Below are 22,614 nucleotides of genomic sequence, written 5' to 3'. Positions count from 1 at the left end.
AAAAGAACAGTTTAATTTGGATCAAATTGCGCACGCATCCTATATATAGCGCCCTCCTTTTTTTTCTTTTTTCTTTTTTGTGCATGCAATTTATATTTTCTGATCAGATTCGAGAAATGACGAAGAATCTACGACGCATATATATATATATATATGCATATATATTGAGCTCCTGTGGAGGAACGTGAGGCCAGCCAGAGAACGAAAGAAGCGCATATATAGATTGGAATCACAAAGATGATCAGAAAGAGAGATTATAACAAGGACGTCACAAAAGTGAAAGCTGCCATGGAAACAGAGAGAACATCTTCACGCCTACACATGCATGTGGGGGCATCAACGATCATGTACACGATGATGATAAACAACTTGGAATTCCGAGATAGCTGCATGCATGTTACTTTCTTCTTCTCCTTCTATTTCTCTTTTTATTCCCTCTCTTGTTTTTATTCCATTCCCATCGTCAATTTCGGGATCCCTATCCTATAATCAGAAATCTGCGACCAACCGACCAGCAGAACCACAAGAGATCTAGAGAGAGAGGAGATTTGCTTTTTCGACAATATTATGCTCGCTTTATTCCGTGTTAGTATTTAGTAAACAATTGCCCTTTGTTACAGCAAAAGCATATCAAAAGTCCACATTCCATGCCGAGAAAAAAGTCTAGATGCCATACTCCTAAAATATAATAAACCCATTATAAATAGATCAATTACAACGATGACAAAATAATCATATAAGAATAATAACAAAAATGTGTCAAACTAATTGGACTTAATTTTGGTTTCTTTTGCTTCAAAGTTAAGTAGGTACAAGATTGATATATATATGGTGGGATAGTATTCCGGACTTTCTTTTTTAAGTCTTTTGACTTGACAAATACCTGTAATCTTATTTATAAATCAAGGTTCATTTTCTTATAAAAAAAAAAAGTAGGGAACCAAAATCAATCAAGCTTTGTTTGTTTTTCGATCGTGTTATGCTTTTGAAATTTGAGACATGTTTTTCCCCCTTTTTTTTATGTTTTTAATTTGAAAGAGTTTTTCCCCCTTATATACATACCATGGAGCTAGAGTCCTACTTGAAAGTTGAGTCGTCTTTGCATGGTTTTGAGTGGGATTTTGGCGTTTCACTAACTACAGCTTTTCCTTCTCAACCACCATCAGTTTACATACAACAGATTAGTACGATCTTATTTGGTCAAACTTCTTATAATTGCAAAATCATCAGAGTCTCCACACAAAACAAGGAATGAGTACGTCACACAGTTAAAATTACAAAATTATTTTAAACTCAGCTGATCACTTCGTCCAAAAGCATGGATCCCAAACTGAGGTAGGTCGTCAACATGAAGAACATAGCCACTTTCCAGCTGCAGGAAAGAGCAAGCAACAAATATATATTGAACCACTACGAAAATTTGCATCCTCTATTGCCAAAAATAGAATAATGATTCATGAAGCATCCAGTTCCAATATTGTAAGAGATCAAAGAGAAAGAGAGGACTTTTGGGCCCGACGGGGGGGGGGGGGAGTTGCAGGTTATGGGAGATGGGAGATAATTACGTACATAATTTCATGAAACCCAAAACATGGAGATCGCAGACATGATGCATGTTGGGACTGAAATGACAGGTATTTATTTATCAAACAAATGCGCTAGCTGCTCAAGATGTACATGATCAAAGATCCTTCAACCATGTGAACCATTAATTTCTCTAGTTCTAATGATCCTTTCTTCAACACCTGAATTGGGAACAAGCTGAGTTCTTGGGGGCATATCATAATGCTCCAATTAGCCCTGATAAGTTCCGTATAATGGTTTTTAGGCCCATTGTTCTCATTCATCTGGATAGAAGTGGTACTGATCATGTGTAGGGAAAAAAAGGAAGAGACAGTACATTATCACATATCATTTCCGGGAAATTACTTAATATACAGTATCGATCAATTTATGGCATTTTAGCCTTCCTATCCGATACCAAACTCAACAAACACATGCTCGGCCTACTTCGGTTACGCATAGATCAATACAATCAAAAAAAGATCAAAAAAAGAAAAAAAGAAAAATACACAACCGCAAAGAAAATTTCAGACGAGATGCCTACCATTTCCAGGTTGTTTGATCAGCTGATTACCAAGGAATTGTTCCGGCCTTCACATTTCAATTTCTTAGATTCTTTGTGTTGGAACTTGCAAGTTAGGGTTGTTGAATGAAACGCTAAGACGATCATTTCTCTTTAATGGGAACCTGTAGTAATTAATTCAACCGAAAGAGAAAAACAAGGGCAGAGATTGCATGCGTCGGGTTTAGAGATCAAAATCACAACATATGGCTGGTGGAAGAAGAGGTGAAACCAGAAAGATCAGTCCATGCACTTCCACCTCCCCAGTAATGATGATCATTTCCAGCAGTACCCGAAAGATTTCTTGACAAACTCAACCTTTGGTTGTCTTCCATTTTCACGGTAGCAAGCTGATCACTAACACAAGTAACTGCAGATTCCAATGGCTTAGACCGAAGCTGCCCAGCTACCCCGACGTAGCTTGGCCGATCAACATTCTCACCCTCAAATTGAAATAACCCATTCGGTGTCCCCAAATTGGCGAAGAAAGGAAACTGCTGCACTTGCTGCAGCCTCCACTGCTCATGAGCAAGGCCAGTTGATAAAGCAGACCCACCCCCACTGGAACCAGTACCGATTTGAAATTCAACGTCACCACCAATACCACCTACTACTCCTACAGGCGGCTGAAATCCCCCGAAATTTAAGCAATGGTTCCCAGAAGCATAATCACTAAGATGATGAAAAGGAGGTAAAAAAGGCGACTGTGATGCTTGTGGAGGGGGCAAATGGCTTAACATATCAGTAGCGCAGCAATTGGAAGAAACAGTACTAGTGGAACTAGACCCTGTAGCTTGGCGCTCGGCTGTGGCAGGAGATTTCGATCTAGTACTTCTTTTGTTTCTTCTACAACCACCCCCAACAGGCACGCTCCTTAGTGCACCTCCCCTTGTCCAATAGCGCCGACAGGTCTTACAGAAGTGACGAGGTTGGGAGAGGCTATAGTTGTTGAAATAGCAAAACTTTGTATTTGTGGATTCGCATCTAGGACATTTGAGGGCAGCCTCAGGCTGCGGAATCTTGGCTAGCTTTGCCCGATCAGACATGGAACCCGGCCTAATCGGGCCACCGCCGCCACTGCCTCCAACTATTGGAGGCCGCGGTGGAGGGTGGAGTACTTGTGGATTCTCGCTTCCATCTTCATGAGCTGGTTGCTGATAATTCGAGTGCTGAAAATTGAAAGGGAAAAAGATCAAATACCCGGTATATTCAAGAAGAGATTAAAAAAAAAATGGATAGGAATATTAGTCTTTTATTTTGAGCCTTTTTATTGAAGCTATAGGTAAAGAAAATTTGGAAGAAAACCCTTACCTGTTGTTGCCAGTTGGGTGGATCCAGATAGACCGGAACGGATGAGAAAACCATGGCTGTTACCTCTTAGATCTTTCTCTTTTGTAAAGGTTGATGGGTTGATCTTTTGGAGGTTTTGGTGGAGAATCACATCACCCAGGGAGTTGCAGGGAAAGAGAGAGAGAGAGAGAGAGAGAGAAAAGGATCAGAAGAAGACGGAAAGATAAAGCTAGGTAGGAGCTGGGCGGGGTGTTTATTTATTTTGTTCTTTGCGCACTATCTCATGATCCACACTCTGATCTCTTTTTGTTTTATTAAAATTTTTAGGGTTGGAAGAGGAAGAGAACAAGTTAAATTTCTTAAAATGTAAGCTAGCTAGCTTGTTAACTGTGGCGCCCAATATCGATTAATATTGGCCATGCATGCATCATCATGTAGAGAGAGAAACCCTAATGAAAAGTAGTTTGTGATGAATAATAAAGTGGAAGGTGTGAGTGAGTGTTGGTTGATTGGTCTTAAGTGGAAGTGTCACAGTCAGTTAATGTAACTTTGTTTCACCGTGCTGCTTGCTTCCCGTGGAATTCGATCTTATTGGTTTTGCATGCAAATTAATATAATCGATCTAAACAAGCTAGCTCGCTTGTTTAATTTCGCTTTAACAAGTACGTACTAATAATTTCATCGTAATTACGTACGTACGTACAATATTATACGGAGGAATATATTAAAGATTAATTATGTATAACCAATCTTTATTAAAATCATCTTGACTACTTACCATCAAGGCCGACAAAATAGAATGTTACAATTAATCTTTATTATATATATATATATATATATATACACACCATTAATAATACCATTAATATCTGCAAATTATTAAGAGCTGCATGAATGCATGCTGCATATTGGATAAATGTACCCAAAGTAAGAGAAATTGATCATATTGGATAAATGTTATATATATATATATATATATATATATATCGGTATCTAGCAGCTAATTATAGTCTGAATTGCAAAATATATATATTCTTATAAGCTCCCTAGCTAGTGATCAATATTCACTACGTACGTACGTACAAATTAGAAATTAATAAACGTGACGCAATTAAAAGCATGCAATTAAAAGCATATTAATTGTAATAATAGTTCGCCGCCCAGAGTATAAGTATACCGCAGATTACAATAATTAAGGTGGAACGTATTTTCAATAAAATTTATAGTCGTGAATATATAAATATAGTATAATTATTTTTAAAAAAATGAATAAATATAAAATTTATATAAAAATTAATTAATTTTTTAATAAAAATTTTATTTTATTTTTAAATAATTATATGATATTTATTCGTTTTACGACTCTACGTAATACTATTTATTAAAAGTATACTTTAATATGCGAAGAAATTATTCGATACTACAGCTTACGTACACGTACGGAAAGATGAAATTAATTAAAGCTGCTAGCTGCAGGGTACGTGCCCCTCCGCGCGAACATATATATATGGATCGACTTCATGCAGGTCGGTGTGTACTATATATATCCGCGGCAATTATATATATATATATATATATATATATATATGCCCTCATTAAAAGAATAAATATTTATAAAGAATTATTTATAACGATTATTTAAAATATATCAAAATAATTATTTTTTATTATAAATAACTAATCATAAATAAATAATTTTCTTATAATTCCTTCATTTTATATCAAATGATTTATTGATCATTCTCATTCTCATTTAACTTGTACGTACACTCTAGAACCCTGATTAATCTATATATTTTATCATCTTGTGAATTATTATTTTGTCAGAATTTTCGAGTAAGAGATGATCATACATATCATGAGTATTCTAAGTTTGGTTTGGTTCTTAAATTCATCTCAATTTATTATTATAATTTTTTTTAATTTGAATATAAAATATAATAAATAATTTAATTTTTTCAAATCTCAAAATAATAATAATATTAAAAAATAATATTAAAATAATATTTTATCATCTCAATTCAACTCAGTTTAACATTCAAACGCAGCTGTACGTATAGCTAGAGATCTCTCGAGTAAACGTTAATTAAATGTTTGATAAATACCATGTAGTACTGCATGTAATTGATCTCACCCAAGTTCATACAAGAATTGGAAGGAATCTAAATAGCTAGCTTTACCCAGCTTTAACTGGATTTTGACACCTTATCATGATCAAGGTCCCCCCCTCCCCCTTCCCCAAAAAAAAAAACAAAAAACAAATCCTTATGGAGAGAAATTAAGGTATGATTTGCTTTCAAGACTAGGATTTAAAATTTTGAAAATATTCCATTTCATTTTTATAATTTTTTTAAATCTTCTTGCAAAATAAAATAAATAATTTAATTTTTTTTAATTTTAAAATAAAAATAATATTAAAAAAAATATTATAACAATATTTTTTTTAATTTTTTAATTTTAATCTCAACTCATCAATAAAAATAAATGAGACCTAAAGGTACTGCACGCCCTAAGACTGTGCCAGTACTTGATCCGGTCATGTTATGCAAGCCGAGCTAATTAATTACAAAGGAAGGGAATAATTAACTGATCATATTGCTTAATCATCTGCACATCATGTATTCTAATTAATATTGTATGTCTTTTTAAAATTTTAATTTCATATAATTAATAATGTTGCGCGCATTGCCGAACTGTTAATAGAAACAATGCGGCCAGTTAATTATTTGAAATTTGAAAAGGATCGATGGCCATATTCGTGGCACGTCGCTTATTCTAAAAGGCTCTCCTTGAAGCAGCACGTACATCAATTAACATGATGTGTTCAAATTAAAAATATTCTTGTGTGCCGCCTGCTAATATTTAGTACTGGACTCTTGTCTATTAATTTCTGGCCTTTTGTCATCTTATTATTATTATCATCTTATATATGCATCTAAACGGTGAAGGTGTTTGTATGGAAGGCCTTGAATAACAGTCTACCAACAAATAGAGATTTGTTTCACAACAAGGTAATAAAAGAGGCTAGTTGTTCCAATGTGCAAGAGGCAGGAAGAGTCAGTTACGCATGCATTATAGAGCTGCAATGGTGCAACTGATGTTTGGGCAAGCTAGCAAAAGAAGTCCTATGCAAAAATGGTCGAGTATAGAAAGGGACATGCTGGAGCTATGGACAAAATGGACCTCAAAACTGACTCAAGAAGAGTTGGAAGTAGTTGTTGGGGTGTTGAGAAGAATCTGGTTGAGGAGAAATGGTATGGTCTTTAAGAACAGGTTTGAGTGACCTGATGTGGTTTTTAATCAAGCAGCAGATTGCTTGGAGGAATTTCAGTAGGCACATGAGAAGTAGAGAGGAGGACTAGTGGGTGGAGTTCAAGTCAAAAGGGAGATTTGTTGGAAGCCACCTGAGGATTATGTCAAAGTTAATTGAGATGCTACTTTGAAGGAGAAAGAAAACAAGGGGGGGATTGGAGTACTCATAAGGGATAACCATGGTGAGGTGTTAGTCTCTTTGTGTGGCCCAAAGAAGAGTATTAGTAATCCTCTGTTAGCCGAGATACATGCATTGTAGAGAGCTATGCAACTGTGTGATGAACTGAATTTCATTAAAGTGAAGTTGGAAGGTGATGCTTTATCTGTAGTTAAAGCTGTAAATAGCAGGGACAAGTGTTGGAAATGACATGGACCGATGATAGAAGACATCAAAAGGGTGTTTAGAAATAGGAAGCAGTGGGAAGTAATACACATTTATAGAGAATGTAATAATGTTGCTCACTTTCTTGCAAAGTTTTCTTTACTTGTAAATGAGAAAAGGATTTGGATGGAGGGTACTTATCCTCAAGAGATACAGAGTTATGTAACCATTAATAAACGTTGTAGAATTGGATGAGTAATGAATACATATACATGATTTGTTTCAAATATATATATATATATATATATATGCATCTAAACCATGGCAATTATTATATATCGATAGTACTTTGAGAAACTTGAACCGGATACCTCTGATTTTCGACTATATATATATATATATAGTTGAGTTAATAAGGAGCTAATTATCTGCTTATATATATATATATATACACGAAAAGTAATTATTAGTTTTTTCTTTTCCAGCATATATAACATATTAATACATAAATTAAGTTCAATTACAGGCTCTAATTAGTCAGCATTGATTATCGAAGATGATCAAGATAGGTAACCAAATAACCAAATTTATACACAGAATTTGGCTAACATATTAATACACACACACACACAAAAGCTAACCAGATAAATCAAGATGATGATCTGCTACTTTAATTACCGGCCGCTAATTAATACAATGATCTTCAGTACTACTTGATTTGAGAGATTTTCCGTAGAAAGAAAAGCCCTCATAATAAGATGAAATATGAACCCACAAGAACAAATGGAAAATAAAATGATTGAGAATCTGGAGGGGGCATGATTTTATTTTTATAAACTTGATATATTATATCTTCTACTACTTAATTATTATATGGACATGAATATTGATATATATATACACACACGTGTGTGTGGAAAATGCTAAATATACTGGCAAAAAATATACAAAAAAAACTTGCATATATATATATATATATATATATATATTCTTCGTTCCCTAGCTATCAGGTAATAAAACACAATAATAATAAAGGGAGAATTTTTCGGATCTAGAACTTATTACATGCATGGATATTTAGGTAGGTAGGCTTCACAGTAATAGTTAGGGCTACGAAGAAAAGGAAGGGGTTGGCCACTAATAATATGGACAAGCCGCCGTATGTGGAGTGGATTGAGTAGTCGTCATCAGATGCTCGTGGTCGAACGACAGATACCACTTGGTCCCACGCCCACCTTCCTCTCATTTGCCAACCCCCACTTGATTGATTCTCTCTCTCTCTCTCCCGGTCGGTGAAAAAGCAAGTCTTACCAGTAACCCTGAAGGTCGTCCCCACACACACGAAAACATGAAAATATATTTTGGTTATAAGATGTAAAAATACTGGACTAGTACAGAAAAATGCAAATATTTCAGTGCAGAGAGGGATAGCTAGCTAGGCATGTAGAAGGCGAGAGAGAGAGAGTTTTCTAATAAGCTGGAAGTTCGAGAGACGCGCGCGTGACAACATGAGCAAAAACTTTACTCTTTCCTACATGCAGCTCCTCATGATCAAGAATTAAAAAATGAAGATAGTTTTTCGAATGAAGAAAGTGCAAGCTCCTTCTTTAACTTTTTCTTTGATATACGAAAAAAGTACTCATGTTTTGATTGGCCACCTCAGAATTGCTTTTAGCTTTAGAAGCTTTTGTTACAGACAGTATACTTACATCATGCCTTTGAAAGCCCATATGTGATCAACACTTTCAACCTTACGACCGAAATTTAATTTGCTCATTTCATCTATATTAAAATAGTTTTCGGTATTATATATGGAACTGATCATCCGCTGGACCTAGCCAGGGCATCACGTTAATCATCACGCGATTAATTAGATGCAAGCTTAACATACTTACTGTATCATGCATCATGTGTTTAAGTTTTTGAATATCTTTTCCTAGCAAGTTCATGTTCAAGGGTGATTTCTATATATATATCCAATTATTTGTATTTATATTTTAGTACGTTGTTCGTTGAGTATATATGGAATCGAACAAGTACTAGCAGATTAAAATATATGTTAGTACCATCGAGAGAGAGAGAGAGTCGACCCAAGTACTCTAGCTATTATATATAACAGCGCTAGCGTTTAAAAAAATGATAATAAAGTAGATTTACGTAAATACATTAATGGATCATATATATATATATGTTGCATGCGATTTTAAAGACTCAGAGATCGACGGAGATAGTACCGAAACTTTTTATTTCTAGCTAAATAATATTGTATGATTCTGATCATCTACGACGTTATTTCACTTTCATTGACATAAATGGATACCTCCATCTCAAGCAAACTACCAGCTCGATCGTACGTCCGGCGGTTCTACTGATCTTCTTCTAGGTTTTTGCGGCGCTTTTCCATTCTTCAGCTGTGGGGTGTTTTTCAGTCTAAAACTTCTCTCCGGTACTCACGCACGAAAACACACGTGGACGCAGTTGTAGCTAGCGTATTAATGGACATATATAATATTCTGTTAACATTAATTATGGCTATCCGACGTTAATTGTTAATAATAGTTGTCACTGATCATAAAGCTGAAAAGAAAAAATTAACATGTAGATGTCGTCCGGCCAACTCCCAATCCTGATCCATTGGCAACGAGACACAGTACTGCATGTGGTCCAAAACCAAAGTACGTAGTACTCTCTGCCTTTTTCCCTTGAAAACTTAATATTAACATATACTAATTATTTCTTTTATAAAAAATACGTGTGCTTGTTTATATACAGATCAATACGTACAGATTGCACATTAATTAATTGAGTCCCAATTAGGTTTTATTTGCATGCCTTTGTTAGTCTCGCCTTGGGCCCTCTCAGTTCCCACTAATTTGATTGCTGGCCACCAACGTCAGCGCTAGCTAGCTGGGACATGCATTCCTTTCAGCAGTACTCCTTGCGCACATATATATGTGTAAGAGATCATCATGTAAAGCATCAAAACCCGCTTTGATTTGATGTTAATTTGATATATACCAACTAAGAATACTAGATCAGCCTATTCCTTATAAGAAAGCCTCGCACGCAAATTATAATTAATTAATTCGATCATGTTTGCTAGTTGGAGCTTTGAACGTACAGGTTAATTATAAAGAAATCTCTTTCAAACCTGCCTCAATATAGACGTTTTGTTTCCTCAAGTACTAGCTAGCTAGGTGTTTCCTTCTTTCCTTAATATATAAGCTTAATTTCTTTTGCAGAATGAATGACGAAGTTAGCATTTCTTTGCATGCACTCTATCACCTCAAGTCCATCCTAGCTCTTACGTACGTACGTACCTTCCCATGTATTTTTCTGACTTCTTAATTAGGACACAACATGATCATGATGATCAAGCGTTATTTCTCTAATAAATAACAGATCAAAGATATAAGAAACGGTGATCTTATAATATTCCTATGTGGAATATTGAAATTCAAACCAGATTATAAGTCGAAGGACATGACTCATGATTAATTTATGAAAAATTGTGTAAACTTGCTGTTTTAATTTTTGGACAGATGCAGGATATATATATCGTACATGAAACAAATATATATATATATATATGTATGTATTATACGGATCAAGATGATCTGACTAATTACAGCTTGTTTATATCTATCTACATGATGACATAATTATGCGATCGGAAAATAAATATATAAGAAAAGCTTAAGGTACGTGGTAATTGGTGTGTATAGGAATCTAATTCCCCTGTCCAGTCAATCAATCTTTAACCCATTTCCCAAGCAAAAAGCAGTTACCATAAGGCAGCTTGCAGCTTTTGCATTACATTATTTTGTTGTTCAGTTGCTGTTACCTCCCATTCCCACATACTCACTCAGAAAAGGCTATAAGCATAAAGAACAAAGCAACAAATTAACAGCAATCAACGCATAATTACACTTTAACTAATTTACATGGTCATGATGATGACATTATAAAAGAGAGCTAGGCAAGGCTCTCTCTCTCTCTCTCTCTCTCTCTCTCTGTGTTTTGTATAATGCGTGGGTGATTGCTTTAGTCACGTGTGGAGGCTGTAAATCAAGATTTAAGAAGCAGACAAATCTGATGATCAGTAGTACTACTCCCAATCGTGCTGATCATGCTCACACGCGGATCTCAATCATGCATGTAGATTCTTATCTTCAGAGATTCCATATTATTTGTTTAATACTGTTCGAGACGCGTGCCAGCCACTGTGTTTTAGATGATTGCCTGCCTTGTTTAGTTTTATCATATAAATTTGATCATAAGCTTTTACAGACATCAAAGTTGTGATGGAATATTGGTTGTGGTCCATTCATTCCATTCTCGATCATCTGCTTGATCAGCAAATTCATTAAGGAAAATGCTACATGCCCCGCTGGGGGCTCCCGCTGGGAGCTCCCGCTGGGGCATGTAGCATTTTTTTATATATATATTTTTTTAATTTATTTTTATATAGATATTTTTAATAATTTTAAATATTTTAAAAAATAAAATAAAAATTATAATATTATTTAAAAATATTTTCTTAATTACAAAGTAGAATAAAAATTAATATTTAATGATTTGTATTTTACTTTCTGATTAAGGAAGTGTTTTTTAATGATTTTTTTTTTACTTTCTGACTAAGAAAGTGTTTTTTATTTTTTTTTACTTTCTGATTAAGGAAGTGTTTTTTAATGATATTTTAAATTTATTTTATTTTTTAAAAATATTTATAAGTGTAAAAAAAATCTATATAAAAAATAAATTAAAAAATTACACATAAAAAAGTACATGTTAAGCTCAACAGGAGCCCCCAAAGGAGGCTGTAATATGACTATTTTAAATATTTTTTAAAAAAATCATAATATTATTAAAAAATATTTTCTTAATTATGAAGTAAAATAAAAAATTATAAAAAAATATTTTTTTATAATTTTTTATTTTAGTTCGTGATTAAGAAAATATTTTTTAATATATATTTTTTACTTTTGGATTAAAAAAATATTTTCTTAATAATATTTTAATTTTATTTTATTTTTTAAAAAAATTAAAAAATTTATATAAAAATTATTTAAATAAAATATATATTAAATAATACTACAGTCCGGGAGCCCCAGCGGGGCTGTAGCACTACCCAATTCATAATGCTTTCACAAGGCAGTAGCAAAACGTTGGGACCCATCTCGGCCGGTCCTTTGGGCCCAAGGGTGGGGCTCCCTAGTGCTCGATAGGCGGGCTTCACTGGGCCCAATGGAGACAAGCTGCGAACTACTGCCAGCCTGTCCTGCCCTACAAGGACTCTTTGTGCTTCTAATTCCAGCCTATTTAGAATATGTTGGGCTTCAAATTCAATCTCTTAAAAGTATAACTATTAAAAATAGCCCATCTACATCAAAATCGTGTTATGGTGAGGGGGAAAAAAAAAAATATCAAGTTGACTTAAGAAGAAAAGCTAATTTGCTTAGAAAACAATGCCTATTTATTAGGATTTTTATCTCTTATAGTTCTTATTCAAATTTTAATGACTTCTAATTAGCATAAAATGAGATTTATAACATTAATTGAATTTTTTATATTATTTGATAAAGTCATTCAGACAATTATACTATTTTATGACGCACATTATGTCTATCTATTTTCTCATTCTAAGTTCTAGAGCAGGTAGAAACTTTTGAATAATTTGGATCCTAATAACTAGTGAACAAAATCCGGGTTTTCTTTTCTTTATCAAGCAATAAGTAACCATGCAATGATTGGCTAAAATAAAAGAGAGAAAAAATGTGCTTAGAGCACTCACAATGGAGTATTCATCCTATTTTTTAAAATACATTACTAAAACCTAATTTTTCTATTTCACATACTGATTTTATAATATACCATACATCAACTTATCTATTTTTTCTTCATATCATTTCAATATTATAGTTTTGAATCTTTTTTATTCATTTCAAAATATTTTCTCTAACTACTAATGATGTCATCATATCTTTTGATATTTACAATATATCCACATATACAATGTCATATAATTATGTTTTATTTTAAATTAATCCAAATTTATAAGCTAAATCAAAATATAAATTAATTCAAAAAATAAAAAGAAGAGATTATATAATGAAAATATTCTCAAAATATATTATGAGAATATTCATTCTCAATAATTAAATGATGTGAATAAAGAGAGTTGAAGAAATGAGAAACTTAGTAAGAGGAAGGAAAAAAAATATTTACAATGATGAACAGTATTTTCTACATCTAGAGATTTACCATAGCAGAATAAAAAAATATATTCAAAATAGAAGATATAATGGATGACACTTTTGAGAGCATTTCTTTATATTTTTAAAAAAAATGTATTATAAATATTCCATTGAGAGTGCTCTTAGAGACGCACGCAGCTACCATTTATCTAATTGTAATGTTAGATAGTCTTAAAATTTGTAATTCACACCTATTTTATTTGGAAAAAAATAAAGTTATATAAATTTTAAATTTATTGATTTTTATTGCGATACTTAAATATAATTTATTTTACAAAATTATATACATCACACCACCATTCTATTTTTATCTTATTATATACTATGTACGTAACACATTTATTAAAATTAAATAATTTTTTATTAAATACTTATTTATTATTTAATAATAATAAATATTTATTATTTAATAATAATAAATATACCATATCTTATATAGTAAAATAAAAATGAGATAAAAATATGATATATAATATTTCTCTAGTTTATTTTTATCCTGCCCTCCTTACGATAATAGAAAAGGAGGCAGCGACAGCTAGTTAAACGATATGACGTTTTTTGAAACATTTCGGCAATGACTGTCGTCTGAGGCTGCTCTGCGCTGGTTAAAAAGTTAAATCCGTCTCCGTAGGAGCAAACAGTAGTATCCAAAGCGGATCGTGATCCCCTTGCACTTGCAGTCGAAGAAGGTGTGGGGGCATCGTGAAGTTCAATAACTCGCGGACTCTCGGTGCTTAGATTCCTTCAACACAACAGATCGCACGGTTAAAAAAAGCAGAGTAGGAGAAAGGAGAGAAAACAAGCATACTCGCAAAATCACAGACTCGAACAAAGCCATGGAATCGGAGTCGGACCCATTGGATGAGCCTCCATCACCGCCGTGTTATTCGTCGGTGTTCGAGAGGGAACGGCACGTCTGTTACTTGGAGATGATGTACCATCTGTTGCCGTCGCCTTACCAGGACCAGGAGATCAACCACCTTACCCTCGCCTACTTCGTCATCTCCGGTCTCGACCTCCTCTCCGCGCTCGATCGTGTACCTCTCTCTCTCTCTCTCTCCTCCCTTTTGCTCTAGAGATTGGGAATCGAACAGGGTGTTGCGTTGTTCCATATTTTCATTTGTTTTTGTGTCTAAAGATTACAATTTGACTAGGGATTTGGAATTTTATTAGCACCTTTTAGTTTTGGAAAGCTAGACTTGTGTAGTTGCATCTTGTGTTTGCTTCGGAATTTATTTTGTAATAATCGTTTTGGACGTCCTAATTGTAATATTCGGTTTTGATCCTAGATTTTCATTTTGAATATTTTCGGGTTGATGCTACATATTTAATGACCTTACTTGAATGTGCCTAGCAAATTCTTGCGACCGAGAACTTTCTCGTAAATTTAGCTAACGGGAAGCTTAAGCTTAAATTTCCTTCTTTTCTTTTTAATTTTGCCATGACTCAATGGAGTGTTAGGGATTTCTTACCTTTTTTTTCCTCGCCGTGAGGTCATACTGTGGTATTTTTTGTTCGTATGTAAGTATGTACTTGATTATCTTCACAACCAAACAGTTAAATGAAACAAGTAAATAAAAAATAATTACATGTTTGTTTCTGTTTTACGTGTTTAGGTCGACAGGGATGCAGTTGCCAGTTGGGTTTTATCCTTTCGAGCTCTCCCAAAAAATAAAGGTGTACCGAATGATGGTATGGCTCGCTTGCTAAGGATCTGATCTAGTTTAAATGGGTTCGAACTTTGAAATTTGAATACTATTTATATGGTAATTCTGGATTGCCCGATAAGTGCACATTTTATCTTCATTCTCTGAGAGCACTTCCCTTCAAGCGTGTTGACCATATTCACTCAAATGTATCAAGAGGAAAGAATATATCATATAGCTGTTGGCTTTCTGCAGGACAATTTTATGGGTTCAATGGTTCAAGAACTTCTCAGTTTACTCCAGACAATAATGGGGTATAGTAAACAAATCATGCACTCATATTTTATTCTTATTTCGGTTGTTTTGTGGAAATAAGCTTTTCTTTTTTATATAAGGTTTTGAGTCGTAATGGTAGTCATTTGGCAAGCACGTACAGCGCTCTAGCCATACTAAAAATTGTTGGCTATGACTTCTCAAGTATTGACTCTGAAACGATGTTGACATCAATGAGAAACCTCCAGCAGCCTGATGGGAGGTGAGCTTTACAGTCATTGTTCTCAGATCTATTAACCTATTTTTTTCAGAAGCAGACTGTTGTAAGTTATCCACAAATATGTATGATTTGTTTCTTCATTTCTTTCAAATGAGAAATATGAAAACAATTACTTGTACAAAATCCATGTGTAGTTTTTCTCATAGTACTTGAAGAATAAACAATGAAAGAGAGGTTTTTGAATGTGTGCTGACTCGATATATGGTATAGGTAGCACTTAATAGTCTTTTGGTCGACCTACACCCTTAAGAATGTGATTATGCCAGAAAGGGAATTGATTTAAGCTAAACTAGACTTTGGTTTTTCCAATTCCCCTTTTCCAAAAACTTATATTGATCTTAAGTTTTGGATCCTACCCGCTGCCCTGCCATGGCTTAATTCTGACTCTTGTTGGCAGTTTTATGCCCATCCACATTGGGGCCGAGACAGATCTTCGGTTTGTTTATTGTGCTGGTAAGGAAATACAATTAAGGATGCTTTATGTGGCTGCTTAAGTCAAAATGCTTTTGGATGAAATATCAAAATAACCAAGTGTTGTATCAGTTGCCATCTGTTTTATGTTTGAGGATTGGAGGGGCATGGATAAGGAGAAAGCAAAGGGGTACATAATAAATTGTCAGGTTTGTATGGAAAGTGCTCTATCTCGAACAGTTTTCTTTCATGTAGCCATCATGATATCATCCTTGGTTTTCTATCTTGCATTCATTCATGCAAGATATGGTTATCGGTGTGCATATACTTAAGAAAAACTGTTGCTGTACTTTCAGTCATACGATGGAGGCTTTGGATTGAGACCTGGTTCAGAATCTCATGGTGAGTATGGAGAAAACTGGGCCATCCCTCGTGGATGGTGCTCAATTTTTTTTAATGTTTTTATTTTCTTAAATGTTATTTAAATTGAAGTGAAAAAATGTTCTGAGGATAAGTGAAAATGTTTTTTAGTGAGATTTTTGTTTTGTTTTGTATGTTTGAGAATGAAAATATGTGAGATGTTGAAAAATGTAGGAGAATTCCGAGAATAAGCTTAGTTGAGAATTTTTTTTTCATTCATTATTTCGTAGTAATGAAAAATAAGTTTGCATCTACATTAATAAGCTCTTTCCTATAGTTTTCTTGATTTCCAGTCTAGACTATTTCTGATAATATTTACTGACAGTGTTCGTTTTAGTGCTGCAGGTGGTGCAACATACTGTGCGGTTGCATCTCTCCGACTAATGGGATTCATTGGAGATGATCTTCTGTCCAGTTCGACATCTTCAACAGTAAATGTTCCATTGCTGCTGGACTGGATCTTTCAGGTATTGTTTTCCTCAACTAATCGCAGAAGTTTGCGAGCATGCCTTTAAATTTAAAGAAATGACTGTAAGGAGCAAAAATAAAGGTCATTATGACTTGAAAAGTTTGTGGATTGAATAAAATGCTTCAAACATTTCTCATATCTTTTGGTATGGACAAAACGTATTGGTTGCTGTAATTTTTGCTGCCAGCAATTATTTGAGGGAAATTGGGGTTTCTTGGCTTAGAGTTTTTATGTAGAAAGGGCTGAAAATATAGGTTGAGTTATGGTTTAGTTATTGAGTGATATGATCAATATGTTTCAGAGCTCGAAAACGGACTAGGAAACGAAGAAAATGTTATCCAAATCATCTTTCATGGCTGAGAATGGTATTTCAGAAGTGTAGCTGATCTGGCTTGGTGGGTTTGCAAGCTTATAACAGATGGGCTGTGCTAGGGTTTCTATCCTACAACATTTAGAATTCTAAACATGGGCTGTGCCTATTGCTATCAATAAAAGTTTTTGCTTACCTATAAAAAATAAAAAATAATTTTACTTATCAAAACAATAAAAAATAAAAAATAAATTCTAAGGGTGAGAAATCAAGGTCTGGGGTTGAGTGTTTTTTTAGGACTAGATGAACTGCTGGAAGTTAGAAAGACAAGAAGTAAAAATAGACCTAGGCATTGCACATAATTTTCCTGAACATCAGATCTAGAATTCCTTTGGCATCATTCCCCAGATTCACATAAATGTCGAGAGCATATTGAAAAAATATTCCCGACTCCTATTATTAAATAAAACTACATTAAAAAAAAAAAAAAAAAAAACTCTTGCTGCCTAGACCAACTTTTCTGTTTGATTGTTTCAATTGGATGTTTACTTTTGAATAGTTCAATTGTCTCCTTTTTTAAGCCTGTAAAACTATTTCTCACTCACTTGTCTTTCCTCTGCAACAGAGGCAGGCAACTAATGGTGGTTTTCAAGGTCGACCCAACAAAGATAGTGATACTTGTTATGCATTTTGGTGAGTCTAATGAAATCATTCTAAAGATCCACGGGATAGTATGGAGTTTTCTTGCCTTGACAAGAGCAATGTGCTTGTATAGGATTGGAGCAGTTTTACGAATCTTAGGGGGCCACAAATTGATTGATGAAAAAGCTTTACGTGGATTTTTGCTGACTTGTCAATCTGAGGTAATGATGCATCTCCTTTTAACTTGATCGTTTTAGGTTCAGTGCATACATTTGTTTAAGATTTTAATAGGGTGTTCTTGAGGTATCGTTCCCACTAGCCATGTATTTTCTTCTAGCTGTATGCCCAATGCATAGTAATGGAAAGTATGGTCAGTTGACAGGTGAATCAATGATGCATGGACAAAAATAATAATAATAAATACAAGTTTGGAATGGTAAAAAATTGTGGTAAGAACTGTTTATCAATAAAAAAAAAAAGTTAAAACCAATGGCAAACGTAATAAAAGTTTTTCCCCGATAGGTACAGTATCAAAACATGTGCACGCAATGTGAAAAACGACTGATGATGTTTTGGACTTTCTGGATGAGTATCATTGAGTATTAATTTACCTAATAAATCTCTGTTGAAATTCTGATTTTGTTGCTTAAATTGTCCCTGAACCAGTATGGAGGTTTCAGTAAGTTCCCTGGGCAAGTGCCAGATTTGTACCACTCCTACTATGGATTTACCGCATTCAGCCTCTTGGGAGAATTAGGTATGAACTCGCTTTGTGTTGAGTTGGGAATGACAGATCTGGCTGCCACAGGACTATGACTTGATACGGAGGTTGGCTTTGTGACAGTCATCCGGAATTGGCTGCACTGACATACCAAATTGGGCAAGCGGTGTTGGTTTTTTAATTCAAGTGAGATAGCTTCTTTTTTTTTTCATTTAATGTAGATTTCTCATGAGATGTAATCTTGTATGTGTATGGTCTAAAACATTTTTATTCTGTGTAAAGCATTGAATGAAATTGCCCTGTGATTGACCTTGTCAAGATCATTATCGTTGAGTAACATAGCAATGTTGACCGCAACCCTTTGAAGAAACAAAAACAAAAAACAAGTAGTGGGATAATGTTAGCTTCAATAGTGTTGCTACGCGTAACCCTTCACATCATAATAACACTTGAAAATGTCCGGCTGAGTTTTTTATTAATAATAGTGAGTTGTGTTAGGCTGTGTTTAGATGCTGAGTTGAGTTTTTTATGAATAGTAATGAGTTGAATAGATAAAGTGAATTATGTGGAGGTTATCATGTGTTTGGATGTTATAATAAGTTTAGTATTATTTATGAGAAATTAAAAAAAGTTGTGAGTCTCAAGTATAAATATGTGCTAAGTTGAAAAATGTTGTAAGTCTCACATGTAAGGAAATGTTGAGTTGAAATAAGTTTAGTAATTTGAGAATTAGGTGTTTGAATGTTAGACTTAACTTAAAATTTGACTGAACTAAGTTGATATCAATTGAGTCTTGCAATCAAACGAAATCTTAATTTATATATATATATATTGATTTGACCATCTTATGTAAGCGATCTTACCCGGATACCACGAATAGAATTTAAAAATAAAATAAAATAAAGCAATAATCAAATCATGTTGAATATCTGATTAAAGGTTGTGAATGATGATTCATCAAGGTGGGGTTAGCTTTCGGTCAATTACCAGGAGACGTTTTCACGGGCATTAGCTAGCTTACTTTGTTGTTTAGGAAAAGCCGAAGGGCCATCTCACCATCCCCTATTTTCCAATTTTGTCACTTTCTTGAGAGCTACAACCATGTAAACTCTAGAATTCTTGCTGGCCCACCAAAGTCCTGTTTCACCTTACTTTGATACTTTTGTCACTTTGTTGAATTGTTTATCCGTGATACTTATATTAGCCCCTTGCCTTTTTGCTAAAATCTTCTTTTAACCAAAAACCTTTCGGATAAGCAAAAAAACACTAAAAGACTGAGAAAAGAAAATTCAGAAGGGGCAAAGGGCTTCACAAGAATGATTACGGGTGTTGGACAATTCAGGAGACATGGAGATTGAATAAAACAAATAACTCCACAGGTCACCCACATGCATCAGACCCACCTCTCAACATCATGTAGCAGAGAATGTTGTTCCCCACCTTGAAAATTTAAAGATAAAATGCACAAGGGTTAAGCATGTTATCTTGTAATTGCATCCCCAAACATGGCCATGAGAAATAAAATGAACCCAAGAACCCGACAAACATGAAAATATCTAATAAAATATTACATGGGGGGGGTAAAAAATGGAAGACAGACCCATTTCTTTTTGGTTAATGGAACTTTAATGTAAACTGGGTTTCTTTGTTAACCGGTGATCGGAATGGTGAAGGTGAAGAAGCCAGAGGAAGTACCTGTGAAGTGCTTGAATGGCACTTCTGTGCATGTTGATTAAGCTCTCTTTCTTTGTGCTTATCAACAATGATTGTGATGAAAGACCCATCTTCATCGTTTTCGTGAAACTTTGACGGGGAAGCTGTATCTCTGTTGTCATGGACAAACACATCCGTGTTACGAACCTTTTCTTTGGCTTCCTCCGTTATCTTTCTTATTAGTTTCTCCTCTGCATCCAGCAAGAACTTGAATTTTGGAGGGGGAGAAGACTTTATCCTGTTAAATTCTGCATCTACCATTGATTCAAACCGAGGGTTGAATCCATGCTGATTGTAAGAGTTCATAGGATTAAGAGGGGGAGTTAAAAAGGAAGGAGAAGCAAGAGGGGTCAAATATGGAGTCTCTGTTGGTAGAAGCAAATCGCTCAAGCTTCTACTTTTTGACCCCTTTCCACTCTTGTCGCCCCTAGACTTGCCATCTTCAGATTCTAAATCCTCCTTCGTTTCCTCTATAATTGTGAAGAGGAATCTTGGGGGGCCTGACAGGTTTTGTAGCCTCGTAAACTCTGCCTCCATGTCGTCATCTTCGAAGGGTTTAAGCAAAAAACTTTTGTTTGACTGCACATGAAGCTGCCCTTCTGGTTCATGGGCGAGGGTGTCTGTGATTCCCACAGAGGAACGGATTTCTTGGGGATCCAAAGCCGTGTGCCTGACCGAACTAGACCTTTTCCAGCAAAACATGTAGAATAGCTCTCTTGCTGGGCCGCTGTAGTCATTTTCCATCTCTCTGTGTGTTAACTTCTTCTTCCACCACAATAAGTAGTAAAGCTCCGCAACAAGAGCCAAGAAAAGGCAACCAAAAACTACACTCAGAGCAAGTCCTACACTACTCAAAGACTTCATCTTTACATTCAAATCACATTAGAGAACTTCTGATCTTACCTTGAAGAAATGATCTTTACCTCAAAATCAAACAAAAACAAAAAAGCTGAAGTTTCTCTGCAATAACTTGGCCAGAAAACCACAAAGCTAAATTATTCATGGAACCCCTTCGTTTCCGCTGCAAGAAAAAGCCAATAAAGTGAAGGAAAAAAAGCTTACTTGGGGCTTCTGAATGGTCTCAATATTATCTGATCACCGGACAAGCCCAAGAACCCAGATTATGACCTCTGAATACAACTAAAAAGAGGCATCAAGCTCACAGCTTCCCTTTATAGTATTTCCTGACTCTACTTGTAAAAGACAAACCCAAATCAGGAACTTACTAAAATCATTCCAATAGGCTCTGCTAATTAATCTACTTCTCTCTGAAAATCACTCTTGAATCATGAGGCATGATTGTAAAACTACAAGTTACATACATAACAATCGGCTCTTTTGGCCAGTTATATAACATTTTCTAAAGCCAGCAATAGACTCTTTTGGCCAGTTATATAACATTTTCTGAAGATAATCGCTCAATTTTTAAATTGCTCTCTAAAGCTTACAAAAAAACCATTTAACCCCAAACTATCAATCTCTTTTTAATATACTCATTGGATATGACAAAATTCTTAAGTTTTTCATGAATAAATTATTTTAAAAAAATGTCCCTATTATTTAAGAAAAAAAAAGTAATAAACAGAATAAAAAAATAGCAATGAAAATATAAATAAAACTGAAAAACTAAAGAAAAGAAAACTGATTCTGTGGGTGGTCACCACCATGCACTAGGTGGCCATTGATATCTAATAGGACATTTTGTTTTTTAAGAGGACGGTACATATAGCATCATATACATGTCAGAAATTGTTACTTTATCTTCTTTAATAACAACAAATTTGAAAGATACATCCCCAAAATACATGTCCACTGGAATTCCTACAACATCGCATGAGCTTGGAATCACAGTCGGATACTCCTGTATATATCCAGGACACTCTTTTTTCGATTGCATAATTTCAGTTAAGGGAATTGTGATCATCATTCGACCATTGACTTCAGGACTTGGCTTTATGATCTTGGGGCACTTGATATCGTTTTGCAGCACAAATACCAGAGATATCTTGTAGGACAATATTACTTTATTAATATCAATTTTGTGCCCCTATTTGGTGAAATGGGCTTTCTTTCATTTGTAAGCTATGGTAATCTAGCCTTAATAATCGTCTCCTTAATCATATTGTCTGCAACGTTGCTCCAATTTTCTCCAAGGTTTTCTCATTTCCGTGTAGATGAAGTTAAGTCCAACTGAAGGAATAATTGAAAAATGAGTGTTAAGAGTTATAAATAGATTTTATAAAAACAAATTTATAAACTGATATAATTTTATATGATACGTTAAATTTATTTTATAATAAAAATAATTTTATAATTTAAAATATTATATCAAATCACATCAATTTATAAATTTATTTTGACGAAACATAACAGACCTAAAACATTTGTCTAATTTAATATGGATATTCTGTCCTGTCAAGAAA

The 22,614-nt window shown here is 34.3% G+C and overlaps 3 protein-coding genes across 5 annotated transcripts; 1 reads left to right on the top strand and 2 right to left on the bottom strand.

The window, feature by feature from the left end:
- Positions 1–1,181: 1,181 nt before the first annotated feature.
- LOC108983492 (dof zinc finger protein DOF3.6-like) lies at positions 1,182–3,676 on the bottom strand. 2 transcript variants are annotated; one of them, XR_001994880.2, is made up of 3 exons: positions 3,437–3,676; positions 2,108–3,294; positions 1,182–1,372 (listed from the first exon to the last, which is right to left on the bottom strand). XR_001994880.2 is itself a non-coding variant. In XM_018955135.2 (2 exons), exons 1-2 carry the CDS (start codon positions 3,488–3,490, stop codon positions 2,323–2,325), a joined length of 1,026 nt encoding a protein of 341 aa, XP_018810680.1. In that variant the 5' UTR covers positions 3,491–3,676; the 3' UTR covers positions 1,892–2,322. The 2 variants fall into 2 exon arrangements, 1 of the variants encoding a protein (XP_018810680.1); XM_018955135.2 differs by lacking the exon at positions 1,182–1,372 and having other exon boundaries at positions 1,892–3,294.
- A 10,200-nt stretch (positions 3,677–13,876) lies between these two features.
- LOC108983504 (geranylgeranyl transferase type-1 subunit beta) lies at positions 13,877–18,801 on the top strand. Its single transcript, XM_018955147.2, has 11 exons — positions 13,877–14,343; positions 14,923–14,998; positions 15,208–15,266; positions 15,348–15,487; positions 15,903–15,958; positions 16,049–16,125; positions 16,273–16,318; positions 16,682–16,803; positions 17,741–17,808; positions 17,891–17,978; positions 18,424–18,801. The coding sequence occupies exons 1-11, from the start codon at positions 14,143–14,145 to the stop codon at positions 18,571–18,573; spliced, it is 1,083 nt and encodes a 360-aa protein (XP_018810692.1). The 5' UTR covers positions 13,877–14,142; the 3' UTR covers positions 18,574–18,801.
- A 984-nt stretch (positions 18,802–19,785) lies between these two features.
- Positions 19,786–21,615, bottom strand: LOC108983503. Of its 2 annotated transcripts, none has more exons than XM_018955145.2 (2): positions 21,254–21,615; positions 19,786–21,160 (listed from the first exon to the last, which is right to left on the bottom strand). In XM_018955145.2, exon 2 carries the CDS (start codon positions 21,053–21,055, stop codon positions 20,093–20,095), a length of 963 nt encoding a protein of 320 aa, XP_018810690.1. In that variant the 5' UTR covers positions 21,056–21,160; positions 21,254–21,615; the 3' UTR covers positions 19,786–20,092. The 2 variants fall into 2 exon arrangements, with proteins under 2 accessions (XP_018810690.1, XP_018810691.1); XM_018955146.2 differs by having other exon boundaries at positions 19,786–21,151.
- Between the last annotated feature and the right edge of the window lie 999 nt (positions 21,616–22,614).

The sequence above is a fragment of the Juglans regia genome, chromosome 12 (genome assembly GCF_001411555.2).
Source record: "Juglans regia cultivar Chandler chromosome 12, Walnut 2.0, whole genome shotgun sequence".
NCBI lineage: Eukaryota > Viridiplantae > Streptophyta > Magnoliopsida > Fagales > Juglandaceae > Juglans > Juglans regia.
This window is presented reverse-complemented; position numbering and strand designations above follow the sequence as displayed.